General features: G+C 44.9%; 1 protein-coding gene across 2 annotated transcripts in view; it reads right to left on the bottom strand.

The window, feature by feature from the left end:
• Nucleotides 1-24,639, bottom strand: part of tmem107l (transmembrane protein 107 like) — a 98,978-nt gene that overhangs the window by 5,651 nt on the left and 68,688 nt on the right. The window contains exon 5 of one of the 2 annotated variants that reach the window (XM_038779512.1): nucleotides 8,048-8,144. In XM_038779512.1, the coding sequence (XP_038635440.1) occupies nucleotides 8,048-8,144 (97 nt within the window). Of the gene's footprint in view, nucleotides 1-2,694; nucleotides 2,792-8,047; nucleotides 8,145-24,639 lie in introns of both variants that reach the window. The other variant, XM_038779513.1, reaches the window with a different exon arrangement.

The following is a 24,639-nucleotide window of genomic DNA, read 5'->3' as shown; positions in this document are numbered from 1 at the left end:
TTATTGGGCGGTGAATGTGGACAAGGTGCGTTGGTGGTGGGAAGTAGAAGGGGTAGAGTGGGTTAGGATGGAGGAGGAATCTAGGACAGCACGGTGGTGCAGGGGGTAGCACTGTTGCTTCACAGCGCCAGCACTGTTGCTTCATGGCGCCGAGGTCCCAGGTTCGATCCCGGCTCTCGGTCATTGTCCGTTTGGAGTTTGCACATTCTCCCTGTGTTGCGTGGGTTTCGCCCTCACAACGCAAAAAGATGTGCAGGGTAGGCGGATTGGCCACTCTAAATTGCCCCTTAATTGGAAAACATGAATTGGGTACTCTAAATTTATTTAAAAATGAGGATGGAGGAGGAATCTTGTAAGGGGTCTAGTTTGTGGGCTATGGTGACGACAGCATTGCCAATGGCTCCGAGTAGGTATTCAGGGAGCCCGGTGTGCAGTCCACAGTGAAGATATGGAATCAGTTGAGGAGGCATTTTAGTGTGGAAGGGATGTCGGTGCAAACGTCGCTGTGTGAGAATCATGGGTTTGGGGGGGCGGGATGAATAGTGTATACAGGAGGTGGAGGGGAGTGGGGCTGGTAAAGGTGAGGGAGGTGTTTGGAGGAAGGGTTCGCCAGTCTGGAGGAGCTAAGGGAGAGGTAGAGCTGCCGAGGGGGAGTTCGTTCAGGTACTTGCAGGTTTGGGACTTTGCGCAAAAGGTCTGGAGGGGGTCCCTCGGTTGCCAGGATATACCTTGCCGGAGCGGCTGATGGATGTGGAAGGGGAGGGAAGAATTGGGGATATATACAAATGGCTGGGGGAGCAGGTGGTGAAGATCAAGGAGAAATGGGATGAGGAGTTGGGAGGGGAGATCAACTGGAGAGTATGGAGTGAGACAATGCGTAGGGTAAACGGGATCTCCTCTTAGAACATAGAACAGTACAGCACAGAACAGGCCCTTCGGCCCTCAATGTTGTGCCGAGCCATGATCACCCTACTCAAACCCACGTATCCACCCTATACCCGTAACCCAACAACCCTCCCTTAACCTTACTTTTATTAGGACACTACGGGCAATTTAGCATGGCCAATCCACCTAACCTGCACATCTTTGGACTGTGCAAGGATGAGCCTGATGCATATGACTAGGGGCGAGAATGAGTGGGTTCTTTCAGGGGGTAGCAGATGAATGTGAGAGGTGGAGGTAGAGGTGGAGGTGGAGGTGGGGGGCTAGCAAATCACACACACATGTTTTGGGGTTGCAAAAGATTGGGAAGATTCTGGGCAGGAGTGTTTGCGGTCTTAGCCAGGATAGTAGAAGAGGTGGACACGAACCCTTTGATGCCGATATTTGTGGTTTCAGAGATGCCGGAGCTCATGGACAGGAGGAAGGCCGATGTCGTGGCCTTTGCCTCTCTGATTGCACGGCAGGTAGCGGCTTAGTTGAGTGATCTGTGCGACTTCCTCAGTTAGAGAAGTGGAGTGAGGTACTCTTTTCTTAACCAGCTTATCTACCTGTCCTGTTGTCTTCAGAGATCTGTGGATATGCACACCAATTTGCATATGTCTCACACCTTATCAACCTGTCCTGCTTCCTCAGGGATCTGTAGACATTGATTCCAAAGTTCCTCACTTCCCCTACATCTCCTGTGTGATACTTTCCCTTGTTTGACCTCCCAAATGTATCAAAGAACAAAGAACAAAGAAAATTACAGCACAGGAACAGGCCCTTCGGCCCTCCCAGCCTGCGCCGATCCAGATTCGTTATTTAAACCTGTCTCCTATTTTCCAAGGTCTACTTCCCTCTGTTCCCGCCCGTTCATACACCTGTCTAGATGCCTCTTAAATGATGCTATCGTGCCCGCCTCTACCACCTCCGCTGGTAAAGCGTTCCAGGCACCCACCACCCTCTGCGTAAAAAACTTTCCACGCACATCTCCCTTAAACTTTCCCCCTCTCACCTTGAAATCGTGACCCTTTGTAACTGACACCCCCAATCTTGGAAAAAGCTTGTTGCTATCCACCCTGTCTATACCTCTCAGAATTTTGTAGACCTCAATCAGGTCCCCCCTCAACCTCCGTCTTTCCAACGAAAACAATCCTAATCTACTCAACCTTTCTTCATAGCTAGCACCCTCCACACCAGGCAATATCCTGGTGAACCTCCTCTGCACCCTCTCCAAAGCATCCACAGCCTTCTGGTAATGTGGCAACCAGAACTGCATGCAGTATTCCAAATGCGGCCTAACTAAAGTCCTATACAACTGTAACATGACCTGCTGACTATTGTACTCAATACCCCATCCGATGAAGGCAAGCATGCTGTATGCCTTCTTGACCACTCTATCAACCTGTGTTGCCACCTTCAGGGTACACTTCTCTGGGTTGAATCCATTTGCCACTTTTCTGCCCACCAGACTAGTTCATTGATATGTTCCTGCATTCTGCTGCAACCCTCCTCGCTATCTACCTCTTGCCCAATTTTAGCTGTCTGCAAACTCCTTGATTAAAAACTGGGACCGAGTGATAAGCGCTGTGGAACCCCACTGGAAACAGCCTTCCAGTCACAAAAACATCCATCAACAATTACCTTTTTTTCCTGTAACTGAGCCAATTTTGTATCAAGCTTTCTACATCCGCTGGATCCCAGAGGCTTTTATTTTTTTAACCAGCCTGCCATGGGACATTGTCAAATTAAATACAAACAAATCAGTGATACCTGCAGAAGCCAAAGATATACCAGTAGGTCCAACACTCCCATTCCTCGAAGACAAAGAAGGACAGACAGATGCAGGCACTGCAATGTGCTGCAATAGCTGAAGCACAAGTCAGGGAAAAATTGCATACTGAAATGGCAGAAGACAGAACCAACAAACACAGGCACAGCACTCATTTTTATTATGATCCACTTCCTGAATGCATGGAGTACTTATCTTGCAAGCTCCTTTTCCTTCCACTGAATGTTAATCATTCCCCACAAATCTAACTAAAAAGGGAAAAATTGTAGCATATTGGTCGTGTCACTGGACTACTAATCCAGAGGTTCAGGCTAAAACTGTGGGGACATGGGTTCAAATCCCGCCGCAGCTGGTGGTGGAATTTGAATTCAATTAATAAATCAGGAATTAAAAGCCAGCCTCATCAATGATGACCATGAAACCATCATTGATTGTCAAAAAAGGGAAGGAAATCTGCCATCCTTACCTGGTGTAGCTGACAAGTGACTCCAGACTGCACTAATGCGATTGATTTTTAATGGAAATGGTCAAGCAACTCAGTTCAAGGTCAATTACGGGTGGGTAACAAATGTTGGCCCAGCCAGTGACACCTGCACCCCATGAAAGGAAAAAAAAGATTCTTGGAAACCTCTGAAAAGATTTTTGTAACATCGATGAGGTTCACAAGGAGGAGGTGTTAGCAATTTTGGAAAGTGTAAAAATAGATAAGTCCCCTGGGCCAGATGGGATTTATCCTAGGATGCTCTGGAAAGCCAGGGAGGAGATTGCAGAGCCTTTGTCCTTGATCTTTATGTCGTCTTTGTCGACAGGAATAGTGCCGGAAGACTGGAGGATAGCAAATGTTGTCCCCTTGTTCAAGAAGGGGAGTAGAGACAACCCTGGTAATTATACACCTGTGAGCCTCACTTCGGTTGTGGGTAAAATGTTGGAAAAGGTTATAAGAGATAGGGTTTATAATCATCTTGAAAAGAACAAGTTGATTAGTGATAGTCAATACGGTTTTGTGAAGGGTAGGTCATGCCTCACAAACCTTATTGAGTTTTTTGAGGAGGTGACCAAACAGGTGGATGAGGGTAAAGCGGTTGATGTGGTGTATATGGATTTCAGTAAGGCGTTTGATAAGGTTCCCCACGGTAGGCTATTGCAGAAAATAAGGAAGTATGGGATTGAAGGTGATTTAGCGGTTTGGATCAGTAATTGGCTAGCTGAAAGAAGACAGGGGGTGGTGGTTGATGGCAAATGTTCATCCTGGAGTTCAGTTACTAGTGGTGTACCGCAAGGATCTGTTTTGGGGCCACTGCTGTTTGTCATTTTTATAAATGACCTGGAAGAGGGTGTAGAAGGATGGGTTAGTAAATTTGCAGATGACACGAAGGTCGGTGGAGTTGTGGATAGTGCTGAAGGATGTTATAGGTTACAGAGGGACATAGATAAGCTGCAGAGCTGGGCTGAGAGGTGGCAGATGGAGTTTAATGCGGAAAAGTGTGAGGTGGCTCACTTTGGAAGGAGTAACAGGAATGCAGAGTACTGGGCTAATGGCAAGATTCTTGGTAGTGTAGATGAACAGAGAGATCTCGGCATCCAGGTACATAAATCCCTGAAAGTTGCCAGCCAAGTTAATAGGGCTGTTAAGAAGGCATATGGTGTGCTAGCCTTTATCAGTAGGGGGATTGACTTTCGGAGCCACGAGGTCATGCTGCAGCTGTACAAAACTCTGGTGCGGCCGCACCTGGAGTACTGCGTGCAGTTCTGGTCACCACATTATAGGAAGGATGTGGAAGCTTTGGAAAGGGTTCAGAGATTTACTAGGATGTTGCCTGGTATGGAGGGAAGGCCTTACGAGGAAAGGCTCAGGGACTTGAGGTTGTTTTCGTTAGAGAGGAGAAGGCTGAGAGGTGACTTAATAGAGACATAATAGATAGTCAGAGGGTCAGATAGGGTGGACAGTGAGAGTCTTTTTCCTCGGATGGTGATGACCAACACGAGGGGACATAGTTTTAAATTGAGGGGTGGTAGATATGGGACAGATGTCAGAGGCAGTTTCTTTACTCAGAGAGTAGTAGGGGTGTGGAACGCCCTGCCTGCAACAGTAGTAGGCTCGCCAAATTTAAGGGCATTTAAGTGGTCACTGGATGGACATATGGATGAAAATGGAATAGTGTAGGTCAGATAGGCTTCAGCTGGTTTCACGGGTCGGCGCAACATCGAGGGACGAAGGGCCCGTACTGCGCTGTAATGTTCTATGATGCTTGGTGCTGCCGCATACACATCCCTTGTCCCACTGTCCTTGCCCTTCTTTATCTTATATACTTTGGAGCACTGAACCCACACAGTTCAAGTATATTAAATGTTTCTCTGGCTCCTCAGACATTTGTTAATCGAGAACAGTCTGTTCAACCTGAGGTAATGGGGAGTGTGGGAGAAGCACGTTAATACAGACATGGCAAAACCCTGACCGTGAATCGTTCATTCTGCTTGGAGGTTATGAAGCTAACATAACCTCCTGTTTTGGGGATTCCAGGTACGAGGGAGGAGGGGTAAAGTTACAGGAGATGAGAAAAGCTCAGAGTACGATTAAAGCAGAGATTTCTAAATTCCGGTGACATTATGAGGATTGGGGATGGCGTGAAGAAAAAGGCACTGAAATGGATGTTCAGTCATGATCGTATTGAATAGCAGGGCAGGTTCAACGGCCTGCTCCTATGTTTCCAGTTATCAGTTCTTAACTTGCTCCCTAGATAGAGTGGTGCCAAGACAGGTTACATTTTGTGGTGGATACAAGGAAAGTCCTCATTAGAAAAATCTACTTTTACTTTTCACTATGATCCCTTTTATCATTTCATCTGAGGAGGAGGGGTGGTGGTGTCTCACTGACACCCCTGCACTGAAGGTGAGGAGGATCTCACTGATGCACCCTTTCATTGAGGGTTCTCACTGACATCTTTCCACTGAGGGGGAGGGTTCTCACTGATACCTTTGCACTAAGGGGAGGGTGGTCTTGCTGACACCCTTGTTAAAGTGACACCCTATTCAAAAAGGGAGAGAGGCAAAAGTAGAGAACTATAGACTGGTGAACTGGATCTCTGTGGTGGGTAAGTTGCTGGAATCAATCATTAAGGAGAAATGACTGAACAATTGGAAAGTCAAGTTTGATGGCAGCCTTTTCTGGACTTCCTGGCTCAAAGATAGGTATCTTGATTAATAGCAGGGGGGGGGGGGGGGGGGGTGTTCCTTATTGTAGTTTCTATTATGTAACTTAATATTGGGTTAATTTGCGTTATAGTTAAAATGCTGTGTTGTTCATGGAGGTGGCGAATGTTTATGATTGCTAATATTGTTATTTTTGGTATTTTATTATGGTTCGTTGTTGTTGTATAAATTCAAAATTTTTCAATAAAAATTACTTTTAAAAAAAAAAGTTTCAATCCACCATTGTCAGCCAAGTTAAATGAAGGGTAAGTCATGCTTGACAGACTTTCTTGAGTTCTTTGAGGATGTAACCAACAAGGTGGATGATGGGGAACCTGTGGATGTGGTATATCTAGATTTCCAGAAGGAGTTTGACAAGATATCCCCTAAAAGACTGATCCAGAAGGTGAGATCGCAGGGGATTGGGAGTAGAGTACTGGATTGGATTGAGGATTGGCTGACTGACGGAAAACAGAGTGTTGGGATAATGGGTTCTTCTCTGGCTGGGGAACTGTAACTAGCGGGGCGCTGCAGGTGTCAGTCCTTGGATATCAACTGTTTGCAATCTATATAGATGATCTGCAAGCAGGGACAGACTGCAACAGCAAAATTTGCGGATGATACTAAAATACGTGGGAAAGTAAGCAGGAAATAAACATTTTACAGATGAATATAGATAGGCTAGGAGATTGGGTCAAAATTTTGCAGATGGAGTTTAATGTAGAGGCCAAAAAAATAGAAAGCCAAATGATCTAATTGAAAACAGATTCAAAATGTGTCTAGGCAGAGGGTTCTGGATGCCTTTGTTCATGGATCACAGAAAATCGGCATGCAGGTACAGCATGTGATTAAAGCGGCAAATTGAACGTTAGCGTTTATTGCAAAGGGACTGGAGTATAAAAGTATAGAAGTGTTGTTGTAAATGTATAAGGTGAGACCACATCTGGAGTATTGTGTCCAGCTTTGGTCTTGGTATTTGAGGAAGGATATGGTGGCATTGAAGGCAGTTCAGAGGAGGTTAACCCGATGGATTCCGGGGATGAAAGGGTTGACGTATGAGGAGAGATTAAACAGTTTGGGCTTATACTTCCTGGAGTTTAGAAGGATTAGAGGGGATCTGATCGAGGTATATAAAATACTAAAAGGGATTGATAAAGTAAACCATGGACCAAATGTTCCCCTTTCTGGGGAAATATAGAAATAGAGCTCACGGATATAGGTTGAGAGGTGGCAGATTTAGAACGGAGATGAGGATCAACAGAGGGTGATCAACAGATCTTGCAGAGGGTGGTAAATTTGTGGAACTCACTGCCCCATAGTGCGGTGAAAACTGAATTATTAAATGGTTTCAAGAAGGAGATAGATATATTTCTGATTAAAAAGCGGGTTAAAGAGACACGGGGAACAGGTGGGGAGGCGGATTTGAGACCAGGAAGGGATCAGCCATGATCTGATTGAATAGCAGAGTAGGCTTCAAGGACTGAATTGCCTACTTCTGCTCCTAATTCCTAAACCCCATGACACTCTTGCACTGGGTTGAGGGGGGGTCGAGTTGATTCCATTGCATTGAGGGAAGGGGTCTCACTAACCTCATGGAACTAAGCGATGTCTCACTGACACTCCTAGAACATGAGCAGTGAGCAAATGTTTGAGAAGCAGGGATGGTTTGATGCGTGAAAACAGAAGCTAACTGTATAAGAAGAAATAGAAGCAGGAGGCCCTTTGGCCCTTCGAGCCTCTCCATCATTCAACTAGATCACAGTTGATCTTCTACCTCAATACCATTTTCCTTGATGCCTTTGTCCAGAAATTTATCGATCTCTGTCTTGAACATACTCAATAACTGAGTTTCCACGTCCCTCTGGGGTGGAAAGTTCCAAAGATTTACCATCCTTTGAGTGAAGAAACTTTTCCTCATCTCAAGTCATAAATAACCTATCCCTTATTCTGAGACTGTTTTCCAAGCCAGGGGAAACATTCTTCCTGCATCTACCCTGTTGAGTTTTTCAAGAGTTTATTATGCTTGGATACAGTGAGCATCTTCAATGCTGCACAGACTAAAACTGGTCAGAGATTTACAATGAATTTGGCCGAACGTCCATTACAGGCAATTTGTCTAAACATTCAACATGGTAGATGACTTACCTGCAGAAAGAGAATATCCACCAGTACGTATTGCAGGGCCACTGCTCAAAGAGGAAGAAGAGAAGAGTGACTGAGCCACTGGCATGTGTTCCAATAGCTGAGGTACAATTAATAGGAAAGAGCGAAAGAACCAGCACTGTTCAGATACAGTGACAGCGTGACTCTCCAAGCTTCCATTACCCAAACTCATTATGCTTGTGTGAATTACTTAAAACCAAGGCCCTATTTGTGTGGATGTATAAAATCCAATGGCACTATTTTGATGAAAATCCTGGGTATCCTGTTGATATTTATGCATCAATTAACATCACAAATACTTGATCTGATTCATTATCACTCTTTGTGAGATTTTGCTGTGTACACCGTGGCTGCGGAGTTTCTTACATTATAATTGCGACTACATTTTGTCATAAAGTGCACTGAGACATCTGGTGGTCATAAAAGGTGCGATAGAAGGGCAGTTATTTTCTTTCTGCGACTAATTCTCAACACAAAAAGTGCATGGACCAAAGAAGAGTATGGACCTGACTGGATTTGTCACCAGCAGCAGCAGATAAAAGAAAGCAGAGATTCAAAAAGCATGCCAGGAGTTAATCAAACAAAGAATGAATGTCCTTGCCAGAAGAAAAATTGCTTTGTAAATGCAAGCATTGCCTTTGTCTGTTTGTGCAAGTGGAACGAGAGCAGCATGTTCTGTTACAGAGTGTGAGGAGGTGCTTTTTAACCCTGGTAAGTGACTGGTAAGTAGTCTCTCTTTTTCTTTTCATTGTCTAATTTATTTATTTTTATTTTGAAATTGTAGTTGTTTAAGTTTACCAAGGGTTTAAGACATGGCAGGAGATCCCAGACCCGTGTCATGCTCCTCGTGTGCGATGTGGGAGCTCAGGGACACGTCCACTGTCCCTGGCTCCTTCACGTGCAAGAAGTGTGTTCAGTTGCAGCTCTTGTTAGACCGCTTGACGGCTCTGGAGCTGCGGATGGACTCACTTTGGAGCATCCGCGATGCTGAGGAGGTCGTGGATAGCACGTTTAGCGAGTTGGTCACACCGCAGGTGAAGGTTACTGAGGGAGATAGAAAATGGGTGACCAAAAGAAAGAGCAAGAGTAGGAAGGCAGTGCAGGTGTCCCCTGCGGTCATCTCCCTGCAAAACAGATATACCGCTTTGGATACTGTTGAGGGAGATGGCTCACCAGGGGAAGGCAGCAGCAGCCAGGTTCATGGCACCGTGGCTGGCTGTGCTGCACAGCAGGGCAGGAAGAAAAATAGCAGGGCTATAGTGATAGGGGACTCGATCGTAAGGGGAATAGACAGGCGGTTCTGTGGACGCAATCGAGACTCCAGGGTGGTATATTGCCTCCCTGGTGCAAGGGTCAAGGATGTCTCGGAGCGGCTGCAGGACATTCTGGGGGGGGGGGGGGTGAACAGCCAGCTGTCGTGGTGCACATAGGCACCAACGATATAGGTAAAAAACGGGATGAGGTCCTACAAGCGGAATTCAGGGAGTTAGGAGTTAAACTAAAAAGTAGGACCTCAAAGGTAGTAATCTCAGGATTGCTACCAGTGCCACGAGCTAGTCAGAGTAGGAATGTCAGGATAGATAGGATGAATGCGTGGCTCAAGAGATGGTGCAAGAGGGAGGGATTCAAATTCCTGGGGCATTGGGATCGGTTCTGGGGGAGGTGGGACCAGTACAAACCGGACGGTCTGCACTTGGGCAGGACTGGAACCGATGTCCTAGGGGGGGTGTTTTCTAGAGCTGTTGGGGAGGGTTTAAACTAATGTGGCAGGGGGATGGGAACCAATGCTGGAAGTTGGAAGGTAGTAAAACAGGGACAGAAACAAAAGGAATTAAGGGGAAAAGTGCAAGGCAGAGAAGACATAGTCAGAAATCCATAAGGGCGACAGTACAAGGTACAGTGACTGAGGGGAGCACAGTGAATAGGCCCAGTAATAACAAAAGGAATAAAACTGGAGATGTTAAGATTCAAAACAGAGGTAAAAAAACCAACATAAGTGTACTTTACCTGAATGCTCGTAGTATTCGGAATAAAGTAAATGAGTTGGTGGCACAAATCATCGTAAATGACTATGATTTAGTGGCCATTACTGAAACATGGTTAAAGGATGGTCACGACTGGGAGTTAAATATCCGAGGGTATCAAACTATTCGGAAGGACAGAGTGGATAGTAAGGGAGGTGGTGTTGCTCTGTTATTTAAGGATGACATCCGGGCAATAGTAAGGGATGACATCGGTGCTATGGAGGATAAGGTTGAATCCATTTGGGTGGAAATCAGGAATAGTAAGGCGAAAAAGTCACTGATAGGAGTAGTCTATCGGCCACCAAATAGTAACGATATGGTGGGGCAGGCAATAAACAAAGAAATAACTGATGCATGTAGAAAAGGTACAGCAGTTATCATGGGGGATTTTAATCTACATGTCGATTGGTTTAACCAGGTCGGTCAAGGCAACCGTGAGGAGGAGTTTATAGAATGTATCCGCGATAGTTTCCTAGAACAGTATGTAATGGAACCTACGAGGGAACAAGCGGTCCTAGATCTTGTCCTGTGTAATGAGACAGGATTGATTCATGATCTCATAGTTAGGGATCCTCTCGGAAGGAGCGATCACAATATGGTGGAATTTGAAATACAGATGGAGGGTGAGAAAGTAAAATCAAATACTAGTGTTTTGTGTTTAAACAAAGGAGATTACAAGGGGATGAGAGAAGAACTAGCTAAGGTAGACTGGGAGCTATGACTTTATGGTGGAACAGTTGAGGAACAGTGGAGAACCTTCCAAGCGATTTTTCACAGTGCTCAGCAAAGGTTTATACCAACAAAAAGGAAGGACGGAAGAAAGAGGGAAAATCGACCGTGGATATCTAAGGAAATAAGGGAGAGTATCAAATTGAAGGAAAAAGCATATAAAGTGGCAAAGATTGCTGGGAGATTAGAGGACTGGGAAATCTTTAGGGGGCAACAGAAAGCTACTAAAAAAGCTATAAAGAAGAGTAAGATAGAGTATGAGAGTAAACTTGCTCAGAATATAAAAAGACAGTAAAAGTTTTTACAAATATATAAGACAAAAAAGAGTGGCTAAGGTAAATATTGGTCCTTTAGAGGATGAGAAGGGAGTTTTAATAATGGGAAATGAGGAAATGGCTGAGGAACTGAACAGGTTTTTTGGGTCGGTCTTCACAGTGGAAGACACAAATAACATGCCAGCGACTGATAGAAATGAGGCTATGACAGGTGAGGACCTTGAGAGGATTGTTATCACTAAGGAGGGAGTGATGGGCAAGCTAATGGGGCTAAAGGTAGACAAGTCTCCTGGCCCTGATGGAATGCATCCCAGAGTGCTAAAAGAGATGGCTAGGGAAATTGCAGATGCACTAGTGATAATTTACCGAAATTCACTAGACTCTGGGGTGGTCCCGGTGGATTGGAAATTAGCAAACGTGACGCCACTGTTTAAAAAAGGAGGTAGGCAGAAAGCAGGAAATTATAGGCCAGTGAGTTTAACTTCGGTAATAGGCAAGATGCTGGAATCTATCATCAAGGAAGAAATTGCGAGGCATCTGGATAGAAATTGTCCCATTGGGCAGACGCAGCATGGGTTCGTTAAAGGCAGGTCATGCCTAACTAATTTAGTGGAATTTTTTGAGGACATTACCAGTGCAGTAGATAACGGGGAGCCGATGGAAGTGGTATATCTGGATTTCCAGAAAGCCTTTGACAAGGTGCCACACAAAAGGTTGCTGCATAAGATAAAGATGCACGGCATTAAGGGTAAAGTAGTAGCATGGATAGAGGATTGGTTAATTAATAGAAAGCAAAGAGTGGGGATGAATGGGTGTTTCTCTGGTTGGCAATCAGGAGCTAGTGGTGTCCCTCAGGGATCCGTGTTGGGCCCACAATTGTTCACAATTTACATAGATGATTTGGAGTTGGGGACCAAGGGCAATGTGTCCAAGTTTGCAGATGACACTAAGATGAGTGGTAAAGCGAAAAGTGCAGAGGATATTGGAAGTCTGCAGAGGGATTTGGATAGGTTAAGTGAATGGGCTAGGGTCTGGCAGATGGAATACAATGTTGACAAATGTGAGGTTATCCATTTTGGTAGGAATAACAGCAAACGGGATTATTATTTAAACGATAAAATATTAAAGCATGCCGCTGTTCAGAGAGACTTGGGTGTGCTAGTGCATGAGTCACAGAAGGTTGGTTTACAAGTGCAACAGGTGATTAAGGCGGCAAATGGAATTTTGTCCTTCATTGCTAGAGGGATGGAGTTTAAGACTAGGGAGGTTATGTTGCAACTGTATAAGGTGTTAGTGCGGCCACACCTGGAGTATTGTGTTCAGTTTTGGTCTCCTTACTTGAGAAAGGACGTACTGGCACTGGAGGGTGTGCAGAGGAGATTCACTAGGTTAATCCCAGAGCTGAAGGGGTTGGATTATGAGGAGAGGTTGAGTAGACTGGGACTGTACTCGTTGGAATTTAGAAGGATGAGGGGGGATCTTGTAGAAACATTTAAAATTATGAAGGGAATAGATAGGATAGATGCGGGCAGGTTGTTTCCACTGGCGGGTGACAGCAGAACTAGGGGGCATAGCCTCAAAATAAGGGGAAGTAGATTTAGGACTGAGTTTAGGAGGAACTTCTTCACCCAAAGGGTTGTGAATCTATGGAATTCCTTGCCCAGTGAAGCAGTTGAGGCTCCTTCATTACATGTTTTTAAGGTAAAGATAGATAGTTTTTTGAAGAATAAAGGGATTAAGGGTTATGGTGTTCGGGCCGGAAAGTGGAGCTGAGTCCACAAAAGATCAGCCATGATCTAATTGAATGGCGGAGCAGGCTCAAGGTGCCAGATGGCCTACTCCTGCTCCTAGTTCTTATGTTCTTATGTTCTTATGTTTAACAGGAACTAGTGTGTTAAGTTTAAGAAACTACATGTTATCTGTTAATGTTAGAGTTGAGGTTTATAAATTTAAATATTGCTTTCTTTTCTTTTAATAAAGTTTGCTTATAAAATAACCAAGCCCTATTTCGTATATTATCACTCTTGGAACGATCTTTCTGCTCCATCTTAACATTTTAAAAAGCTGGGACACCTTGTCCATATTCATAAATTATCCTGCTTTACATGCTCCAAATGTCAATAAACCATTCAAATTGGTGCAGGTGATGTAGGTATAGGAGTCTCAAAGAAACATAATATATATCAGCAAAAATAGTCCATAATTGAGAAGGGAAGCCTTGTTTTGGCTGCTCAACAATTTGAAGTATGTTTTGAATAACCATGAAGAGACATTAATTTACACTGATATAATCCATTGGTGTTACTGGAGAAGTTCCATACAGAATCTTCAGTTGTTTGGGCAGCACGGTAGTATAGTGGTTAGCAGTGTGGCTTCACAGTGTCAGGATCCCAGGCTTGATTCCCCGCTGGGTCACTGTCTGTGCGGAGTCTACATGTTCTCTCCGTGTCTGCGTGGGTTTCCTCCGGTTGCTCCAGTTTCCTCCCACCGTCCAAAGACATGCAGATTAGGTGGATTGACCATGCTAAATTGCCCTTAGTGTCCAAAAAGGTTAGGAGGTGTTATTGGGTTAGGGGTATAGGGTGGAAGTGAAGGCTTAAGTGGGTCAGTGCAGACTCGATGGGCCGAATGGCCTCCTTCTGCACTGTATATTCTATGTTTCACTGCAATTTGATGCTGCGGCCCTTCAACCTAAAAATTAAGCATTTGCTTTAAATAACAGTGTCTGGTGCTGTATCCAGAGTTTTAAAAAGTTCCTGATCACGAACATGGCATTTCTTATTTTTGTAGGGATGTGACTGGAGATGGGACAGTTCATGTAGGTGTGGTTTGCAGAAGCAGCTGGCTATTTAAATTATTAGCTGCCACCGACTTTGGTCGGCCAGGAGTGTGAAACCTGCAGTGTGCAGATTAAAGCAGACAAAAGCCTGTCTGAACTGGGTGGATTTGTTTGGATAGACAGGGTGCCCCTTTGAAGAGGTAACATACTCCTTTGGAAATGGTCCTGGGCCATCTTTGGAATAGGGAGGCACATTTTAGGGTAGTTAAGGCACCCTGAGAGGTAAGGTACTCTAAGATTGTTAAGTCAATAATTGTGCACAGACACGTTGGAAACGGTCAAAGAACTGTCAAAGCTATCAAGCGAATTAACTCTTTATTATAATTTAAAGCCCAGCAAAATGTATGGAGTTCAAAATAAATCCCCATAATGGTGGGTTACAATACTAACCTTAATTTTATATTAAAAAACCTATTGGCTGCCTTGAACCTAACTGGCCCTTACCTCCTCTTCTCCATGTTCCTGTCGCTGCTTCCTTCTCCTGATTCTCCCACTTGCTTTTTCCCTCTCCGGACTCTTCCATATGCCGCTTCCCTCCCCTAACCATCCTGTTCGCTATCCCTCCCATTGCTTCCCCCTCCTTCCTCCCTCTTACCAATCATCCCTTTCCTGTGCCCTTACACACAGAAAATGAGAGGGATGGCAAGCGATACAGTGAGCAGGAAGCACCAAGGGTCTGGGAGAGGAAGTGACAAGTTTGACAGTGAGGAGATGAATGTAGTGAACGTGTGGGAAAGTACAGGAGGGTTGCAGCAATTGGGGGTGCTGGAGAAGGGAAGCAAGCAGGAGGAAGCAGGAGAGGGAAGTGGCAAGCGGGACAATAATGGCGCATTAAAAAACAGACTTAAACATGCATGCTACAACACTGTACTTGCCGCATGTGTGTAACTGCTCTAAAATGAAAATGGAGGCAGCACTATTTGGGGAACTTCCCAAATTTACAAGCTATACCAAATGAAAATGTGCTATTAGAACACATTTGAAATGGTAAATACTTGAGTTAGTTTTCAACAACTCCCACTGACCTGTTATTTTGTGGACAATCTCTGTTTCATCGCATTGAAATGTAAAATTTTAGTAGCTGTTTTGTGATTTCCATTTCAATCATACTATGATTGGCATTAGATAAATGTAAATCTGAATCATTACTCATTACATAGTATGATTGAAAGGGAAAATACAAAACAGCTACTAAAATACCAAATGTAATGAGTACTGGGAACTACAATGTTGTGGCCATGAAGAGGAGATTTACTAGGATGTTGCCTGGTATGGAGGGAAGGTCTTACGAGGAAAGGCTCAGGGAATTGAGGTTGTTTTCGTTAGAGAGGAGAAGGCTGAGAGGTGACTTAATAGAGACATATAAGATAGTCAGAGGGTTAGATAGGGTGGACAGTGAGAGTCTTTTTCCTCGGATGGTGATGACCAACACGAGGGGACATAGATTTAAATTGAGGGGTGATAGATATAGGACAGATGTCAGAGGCAGTTTCTTTACTCAGAGAGTAGTAGGGGTGTGGAACGCCCTGCCTGCAACAGTAGTAGACTCGCCAACTTTAAGGGCATTTAAGTGGTCACTGGATAGACATATGGATGAAAATGGAATAGTGTAGGTCAGATAGGCTTCAGATGGTTTCACAGGTCGGCGCAACATCGAGGGCCGAAGGGCCCGTACTGCGCTGTAGTGTTCTATGTTCTATGTTCTATATTACGGAGACACGGATTTCACAAAGGCAGGAATGGTTGTTAGATGTTCCAGGTTTTAGATGTTTCAAGAAAAATAGGGAGGGGGACTGACACTGTTAATTGGAGAGTGCATCACAGCTGTAGAAAAGGAGATAGTCGAGGAGGGTTTGTCTACTGAGTCAGTATGGGTGGAAGTCAGAAACAAGAAAGGAGCAGTCACTTTATTGGTGGTTTTCTATAGACCCCCAATAGCAGCAGAGAGATGGAAGAACAGATTGGGCGGCAGATCTTGGAAAAGTACAGAAGGAACAGACTTGTTGTCATGGGTGACTTCAACTTCATTAATATTGACTGGAACCTCCTTAGTGCAAATGGTTTGGATGGAGAATATTTTATCAGGGTGTCCAGGAAGGATTCCTGACTTAATATGTAGATAGGCCGCCAGGTGTCAGATGTCTCGGTGGGATTGCATTTTGGTAACAGTGACCCGAACTACTTGACCTTTACCAGAGCCATGGAGAGGAATAGGAACAGACAGTATGCAAAGGTATTTAATTGGGGGAGGGGAAATTATACTGCTATTAGACAGGAGCTGAGAAGCATAAATTGGAAACAGTTGTTCTCAGGGAAATGCACAACAGTAATGTGGGGGTTGTTTAAGGAGCACTTGCTGCAAGGGCTGGATAGTTTTGTCCCACTGAGACAAGGAATGGTAAGGTGAAGGAGCTTGATGACAAGAGAAGTGAACCTTCTTGTCAAGAGGAAGAAGGAAGCTTACTTAAGAACATAAGAACTAGGAGCAGGAGTAGACCATCTGGCCCCACGAGCCTGCTCCGCCATTCAATGAGATCATGGCTGATCTTTTGTGGACTCAGCTCCACTTTCCGGCCTGAACACCATAACCCTTAATTCCTTTATTCTTCAAAAAACTATCTATCTTTACCTTAAAAACATGTAATGAAGGAGCCTCAACTGCTTCACTGGGCAAGGAATTCCATAGATTCACAACCCTTTGGGTGAAGAAGTTCCTCCTAAACTCAGTCCTAAATCTACTTCCCCTTATTTTGAGGCTATGTCCCCCTAGTTCTGCTTTCACCCGCCAGTGGGAACAACCTGCCCGCATCTGTCCTATCTATTCCCTTCATAATTTTAAATGTTTCTATAAGATCCCCCCTCATCCTTCTAAATTCCAACGAGTACAGTCCCAGTCTACTCAACCTCTCCTCATAATCCAACCCCTTCAGCTCTGGGATTAACCTAGTGAATCTCCTCTGCACACCCTCCAGTGCCAGTATGTCCTTTCTCAAGTAAGGAGACCAAAACTGAACACAATACTCCAGGTGTGGCCTCACTAACACCTTATACAATTGCAACATAACCTCCCTAGTCTTAAACTCCACCCCTCTAGCAATGAAGGACAAAATTCCATTTGCCTTCTTAATCACCTGTTGCACCTGTAAACCAACTTTCTGTGACTCATGCACTAGCACACCCAGGTCTCTCTGCACAGCGGCATGCTTTAATATTTTATCGTTTAAATAATAATCCCGTTTGCTGTTATTCCTACCAAAATGGATAACCTCACATTTGTTAACATTATATTCCATCTGCCAGACCCTAGCCTATTCACTTAACCTATCCAAATCCCTCTGCAGACTTCCAGTATCCTCTGCACTTTTCGCTTTACCACTCATCTTAGTGTCATCTGCAAACTTGGACACATTGCCCTTGGTCCCCAACTCCAAATCATCTATGTAAATTGTGAACAATTGTGGGCCCAACACAGATCCCTGAGGGACACCACTAGCTACTGATTGCCAAGGTTGAGAAAGCAAGGATCCGGAGGGTTAAAAGGTAGCCAGGAAGGAAGTCAAAAATTGTCTGAGGAGAGCTAGAAGGGTGCATGAAAAAGCCCTGGCGGGAAGGAGTAGGGAAACCCCCCAAGGTGTTCTACACTTATGTGAGAAATAAGAGGATGATTAGAGTGAGAGTAGGGTTGATCAGGAAGAGTGGAGGGAACTTGTGCCTTGAGTCTGAGGAGGTAGGGGAGGTCCGAAATGAATATTTTGCTTCAGTATTCACTAGAGAGAGGGACCTTGTTGCTCATGAGAACAGTGTGAACCAGCCTAGTAGGCTTGAACAGGTTGATATTAAGGAGGAGGATGTGCTGGAAATTTTGAAAAGCATCAGGATAGATAAGTCTCCTAGGCCAAGTGTGAGATACCCAAGGTTCCTATGTGAAGCGAGGGAGGAGATTGCAGCACCTTTGGCAATGATCACTGCATCCTCACTCTCCACTAGAGTAGTACTGGATGATGAATGTTGTTCCCCTGTTCAGGAAAGGGAGTAGGGAAATCCCTAAGAATTACAAACCAGCCAGTCTTACCTCTGTGGTGAGCAAAGTACTTGAAAGGATTCTGAGAGATAGGATTTATGATTATTTCAAAAAACATAGTTTGATTAAAGATAGTCAGCATGGGTTTGTGAGGGGCAGGTCATGCCTCACAAGCCTCATTGAATTCTTTGAGGATATAGAACATAGAACATAGAACAGTACAGCACAGAACAGGCCCTTCGGCCCTCGATGTTGTGCCGAGCAATGATCACCCTACTCAAACCCACGTATCCCCCCTATACCCGTAACCCAACAACCCCCACCTTAACCTTACTTTTTAGGATACTACGGGCAATTTAGCATGGCCAATCCACCTAACCCGCACATCTTTGGACTGTGGGAGGAAACCGGAGCACCCGGAGGAAACCCACGCACACACGGGGAGGACATGCAGACTCCGCACAGACAGTGACCCAGCCGGGAATCGAACCTGGGACCCTGGAGCTGTGAAGCATTTATGCTAACCACCATGCTACCGTGGCTCCCGTGGATGTGACGAGACACAGTGATGAAGGTCGGGCAGTGGATGTGGTGTATATTTCAGTAAGGCATTTGATAAGGTTCCCCATGGTAGGATCACTCAGAAAGTTAGGTGGTATGGGATACAGGGAAATTTGGCTGTCTGGATACAGAATTGGCTGGCTGAAAGAAGACAGAAAGTGGTAGTAGATGGAAAGAAGTCCTCCTGGAGGTCAGTGACCAGTGGTGTCCCGCAGGGATCTGTTCTGGGACTTCTGCTCTTTGTTCTGCCAACATAGTGCCAACATAGTTACATGGTGGATATAGCGCAATATGGGCCAAATGCGAGAAAGCTTAACGATAGAAACTGGACGGCATGAACAAGCTGGACCGAAGGGCCTGTTTCTATGCTGTAAACATCTATGACTCTATGAACTCATGCCAATCCACTCTTTGACCTCATACCCACAATGCCAACTCTTCCAGTATCCACAATGTGCAGACTTCAAACTCCATGTTGAGATTAAATAAAATAAAATTCTAAGTATCTATTATAGTCTTTCCATACAAAAAAAACACACTTCGATTGATAAAAGCCCACCCAACACATTTCAATACTTAATCCATATAAAAGGAAACATTCATAGGAGAATCATAGAGTTGTAGGGCCTTCACATCGGGAGCGGAGCTGAACGGGAGAAATCCGGAGTGCAGTCTGGGAAGGTAAGTGGTATAAGAAAAAGGCTACCTCAGGGATCTACAGCCTTCACATCAGGAACGGAGCTGAGCGGGAGAAATCCGGAGTGCAGTCTGGGAAAGTAACTGGTATTTTTAAAAAACTTACCTCAGGGATCTGCGGCCTTCATATCGAGGGCGGAGCTGAGCGGGTGAAATCCGGAGATAAGTCTGGGAAGATAAGTGATATTTGTGTCTGTGTCTCCGAGTGGGAGAAATCTGGAGTGTAGTCTGGGAAGGTTAGTGGTATTTGTGTCTGTGTCAATAGAACAATAGAACATTACAGCGCAGTACAGGCCCTTTGGCCCTCGATGTTGCGCCAATCTGTGAAACCAATCTAAAGCCCATCTACACTATTCCATTATCATGCATATGTTTATCCAATGACCATTTAAGTGCCCTTAATGTTGGTGAGTCCACTACTGTTGCAGGCAGGGCATTCCACACCCTTACTACTCTCTGAGTAAAGAACCTACCTCTGACATCTGTCCTATATCTATCTCCCCTCAATTTAAAGCTATGTCCCCTCATGCTAGCCATCACTATCCGAGGAAAAAGGCTCTCACTGTCCACCCTATCTAATCCTCTGATCATCTTGTATGCCTCTATTAAGTCACCTCTTAACCTTCTTCTCTCTAACGAAAACAGCTTCAAGTCCCCCAGCCTTTCCTCATAAGATCTTCCCTCCATACCAGGCAACATCCTGGTAATTCTCCTCTGCACCTATTTCAATGCTTCCACATCGTTCCTATAATGCGGCAACCAGAACTGCATGCGTTACTCCAAATGCGGCCCCACCAGAGTTTTGTATAGCTGCAACATGACCTCATGGCTAACACACCGTATGCCTTCTTAACAACCCTATCAACATGGGTGGCAACTTTCAGGGATCTATGTACTTGGACACCGAGATCTCTCTGCTCATCCACATTACCAAGAATCTTACCATTAGCCCAGTACCCTGTATTCCTGTTACTCCTTCCAAAATGAATCACCTCACACTTTTCTGCATTAAACTCCATTTGCCACCTCTCAGCCCAGCTCTGCAGCTTATCTCTGTCCCTCGGTAACCAGCAACATCCTTCCGCACTGTCCACAACTCCACCAACTTTAGTGTCATCCGCAAATTTACTCACCCATCCTTCTACGCCCTCCTCCAGGCCATTTATAAAAATGACAAACAGCAGTGGCCCCAAAACAGATCCTTGTGGTACACCACTAGTAACTGAACTCTAGGCTGAACATTTCCCATCACCCTCTGTTTACTTGCAACTAGCCAATTTCTAGTCCAAACCGCTAAATCACTCTCAATCCCATGCCTCTGTATTTTCTGCTATAGCCTTCCGTGGGGAACCTTATCAAAAGCTTTACTGAAATCCATATACATCACATCAACTCCACTACCTTCGTCCACCTGTTTGGTCACCTTCTCAAAGAACTCAATAAGGTTTGTGAGGCAAGGCATACCCTTCACAAAACCATGTTGACTATCCCTAATCAAATTATTCCTTTCCAGATGATTATAAATCCTATCTCTTATAATCCTTTCCAAGACTTTGCCCACAACAGAAGTAAGGCTCACTGGTCTATAGTTACCGGGGTTGTCTCTACTCCCCTTCTTGAACAAGGGGACAACATTTGCTATCCTCCAGTCTTCTGGCACTATTCCTGCAGACAATGACGACATAAAGATCAAAGCCAAAGGCTCTTCAACCTCCTCCCTAGCTTCCCAGAGAATCCTAGGATAAATCCCATCCTGCCCAGGGGACTTGTCTATTTTCACACTTTCCAGAATTGCTAACATCTCCTACTTATGAACCTCAATCCCGTCTAGTCGAGTTGCCTATATCTCAGTATTCTCCTCGACAACACTGTCTTTTTCCTCTGTGAATACTGACGAAAAATATTCATTTAGCTCCTCTCCTATCTCCTCGGGCTCGACGCACAACTTCCCACTACTGTCCTTGACTGACCCTACTCTTACTCTAGTCATTCTTTTATTCCTGACATACCTATAGAAAGCTTTAGGGTTTTCCTTGCCAAGGACTTCTCATGTCCCCTCCTGGCTCTTAGCTCTCTCTTTTATCCTTCCTGGCTAACCTGTAACTTTGAAGTGCCCTAACTGAACCTTCACGTGTCATCTTTACATAAGCCTCCTTCTTCCTCTTGAAGTGATTCAACTACTTTAGTAAACCACGGTTCCCTCGCTCGACCACTTCCTCCCTGCCTGACAGGTACATACTTATGAAGGACACACAGTAGCTGTTCCTTGAACGAGCTCCACATTTCAATTGTGTCCATCCCCTGCAGTTTCCTTCCCCATCCTATGCATCCTAATCGCATCATAACTGCCTTTCCCCCAGCTATAACTCTTGCCCTGCGGTATATACCGATCCCTTTCCATCGCTAAAGTAAACGTAATCGAATTGTAGTCACGATCACCAAAGTGCTCACCTACCTCCAAATCTAACACCTGGCCTGGTTCATTACCCAGTACCAAATATGGCCTCGCCTCTCGTTGGCCTATCCACATACTGTGTCAGGAAACCCTCCTGCACACATTGGACAAAAACTAAAGTACTCGAACTATCGCGTTTCCAGTCAATATTTGGAAAGTTTAAGTCCCCCATAATAACTACCCTGTTACCTTCGCTCCTATCCAGAATCACCTTTGCAATCCTTTCCTCTATATCTCTTTTCGGAGGCCTATAGAAAACTCCCAACAGGGTGACCTCTCCTTTCCTCTTTCTAACCTCAGCCCATACTACCTCAGAAGACGAGTCCTCATTCTGCCACCGTAATACTGACCTTGACTGTCAATGCCACACCTCCCCCTCTTTTCCACCTTCCTTGAGCTTACTGAAACATCTAAACCCCAGAAGCTGCAACAACCATTCCTGTCCCTGCTCTATCCATGTCTCCGAAATGGCCACAACATCGAAGTCCCAGGTACCAACCCATGATGCAAGTTCACCCACCTTATTCCGGATGCCCCGGTATTGAAGTAGACACACTTCAAACCACATTCCTGCCTGCCGGTACACTCCTGCGACCTTGTAACCTTACTCTTGATCTCACTACTTTCAACCTCCTGTACACTGGAGCTCCAATTCACGTTTCCATCCCCCTGCTGAATTAGGTTAAACCCTCCCGAAGAACATTAACAAAAGTGTGTCTCTCTCTGTGTCTCTGAGTGGGACAAATCCGGAGTGCAGTCTGGAACGGTAAGGGTATTTGTGTCTGTGTCGCTGAGTGGGAGAAATCCGGAGTGCAGTCTGGGAAGGTAAGTGGTATTTGTGTCTGTGTCTCTGAGTGGGACAAATCTGGAGTGCAGTCTGGGAAGGTAAGAGGTATTTGTGTCTCTGTGTCTCTGAGCGGGAGAAATCCGGTGTGCAGTCTGGGAAGGTAAGAGGTATTTGTGTCTGTGTCTCTGAGTGGGACAAATCCGGAGTGCAGTCTGGGACAGTAAGTGGTATTTGTGTCTCTGTGTCTCTGAGCGGGAGAAATCCGGAGTGCAGTCTGGGAAGGTAAGTGGTATTTTGTGTCTCTGTGTTTTCAAATTGTGGGGGGAAAAAAACTGAGTAGTGAGATCATAGTAAAGCTGTGACCTGATTGGCTGGTAGGGAATCGGTTTAAAATTTAAATAAGAAAACTTTGAAAAAAACTAAATAAAACTAATTAACTAACTCGGTTGGGGAGTAATTAAACCGGAGATGGAGATTAGCATTTAGCATTTAATTTTACAGTAGAAATCTAGCGCCAGTGACCAGAGAGTTAACCGCAAATTAATCTAGGAACAATTTAATTAGTAATTATTTTAAACTAATTAACTAGTGCTCAAATGCCACTCCGCAGGGTGCAGTGCTCTAACTGTGTGAGATGTGGGAGATCCGTGACGCTTCAAGCGTTCCGGTTGACTACGTCTGCAGATAGTGTAACCAATGTCAGCTCCTCACAGACCGCCTGGTTCAGTTGGAGCAGCAGTTGGATGCACTTAGGAGCATGCAAGTGGCAGAAAGCATCATAGATAGGAGCAAGAGAGACATCATCACACCCAAGGTGCAGGCAAACAGATAGGTGACTGCCAGCGAGGGCAGGCAGTCAGTGCAGGAATCCTCTGTGGCTGTCCCCCTCTCTAACAAGTATACCACTTTGGATACTGTTAGGGGTGGATAGCCTATCAGGGGAAAACACAGTGGCTCGATTGCTCAGCAGGGGAGGGCAAAGTGCAGGAAAGTGGTAATTATAGGGGACTCTATAGCAAGGGGCATAGATAGACACTTCTGTGGACGTGAAAGAGACTCCAGGATGGCCTATTGCCTCCCTGGTGCCAGAACATAAGAACTACAGGCAGGAGTAAGCCATCTGGCCCCTTCAGCCTGCTCTGCCATTCAATGAGATTATGGCTGATTTTTTTTTTGGACTCAGCTCCACTTTCCAGCCCGAACACCAGAACCCTTAATCCCTTTATTCTTCAAAAAACTATCTGTCTTTACCTTAAAAACATTTAATGAAGGAGCCTCAACTGCTTCACTGGGCAAGGAATTCCATAGGTTCACAACCCTTTGGATGAAGAAGTTCCTTCTAAGCCCAGTCCGAAATCTACTCCCCCTTATTTTGAGGCTATTCCCCCTAGTTCTGCATTCACCCGCCAGTGGAAACAACCTGCCCGCATCTATCCTATCCTTCTAAATTCCAACGAGTACAGTCCCAGTCTACTCAACCTCTCCTCATAATCCAACCCCTTCAGCTGTGGTATTAACCTTGTGAATCTCCTCTGCACACCCTCCAGCTCCAGTACGTCCTCTCTCAGGGAAGGAGACCAAAACTGAACACAATACTCCAGGTGTGGCCTCACTAACACCTTATACAATTGCAGCATACGCTCCATAGTCTTAAACTCCATCCCAAAAGCAATGAAGGACAAAACTCCATTTGCCTTCTTAATCACCGGTTGCCCTGTAAACCAACTTTTTGCGCTAGCACACCCAGGTCTCTCTGCGTAGCGGCATGTTTTAATATTTTATCATTTAAATAATAATCCTTTTTGCTATTATTACTACCAAAATGGATAACCTCACATTTGTCAACATTGTATTCCATCTGCCAGACCCTATCCAATTCACTTAACCTATCCAGATCCCTCTGCAGACTTCCGATATCCTCTGCACTTTTTGCTTTACCACTCATCTTAGTGTCGTCTGCAAACTTGGACGTATTGCACATGGTCCCCAACTCCAAATCATCTATGTAAACTGTGAAAAATTGTGGGCCCAATACTGAACCCTGAGGGACACCACTAGCTACTGATTGCCAACCAGAGAAACACTCATTAATCCCCACTCTTTGCTTTCTATTAATTAACCAATCCTCTATCTATGCTACTACTTTACCCTGAACACCATGCATCTTTATCTTATGCAGCAATCTTT

Source organism: Scyliorhinus canicula, chromosome 19 (assembly GCF_902713615.1).
Source record: "Scyliorhinus canicula chromosome 19, sScyCan1.1, whole genome shotgun sequence".
NCBI lineage: Eukaryota > Metazoa > Chordata > Chondrichthyes > Carcharhiniformes > Scyliorhinidae > Scyliorhinus > Scyliorhinus canicula.
This window is presented reverse-complemented; position numbering and strand designations above follow the sequence as displayed.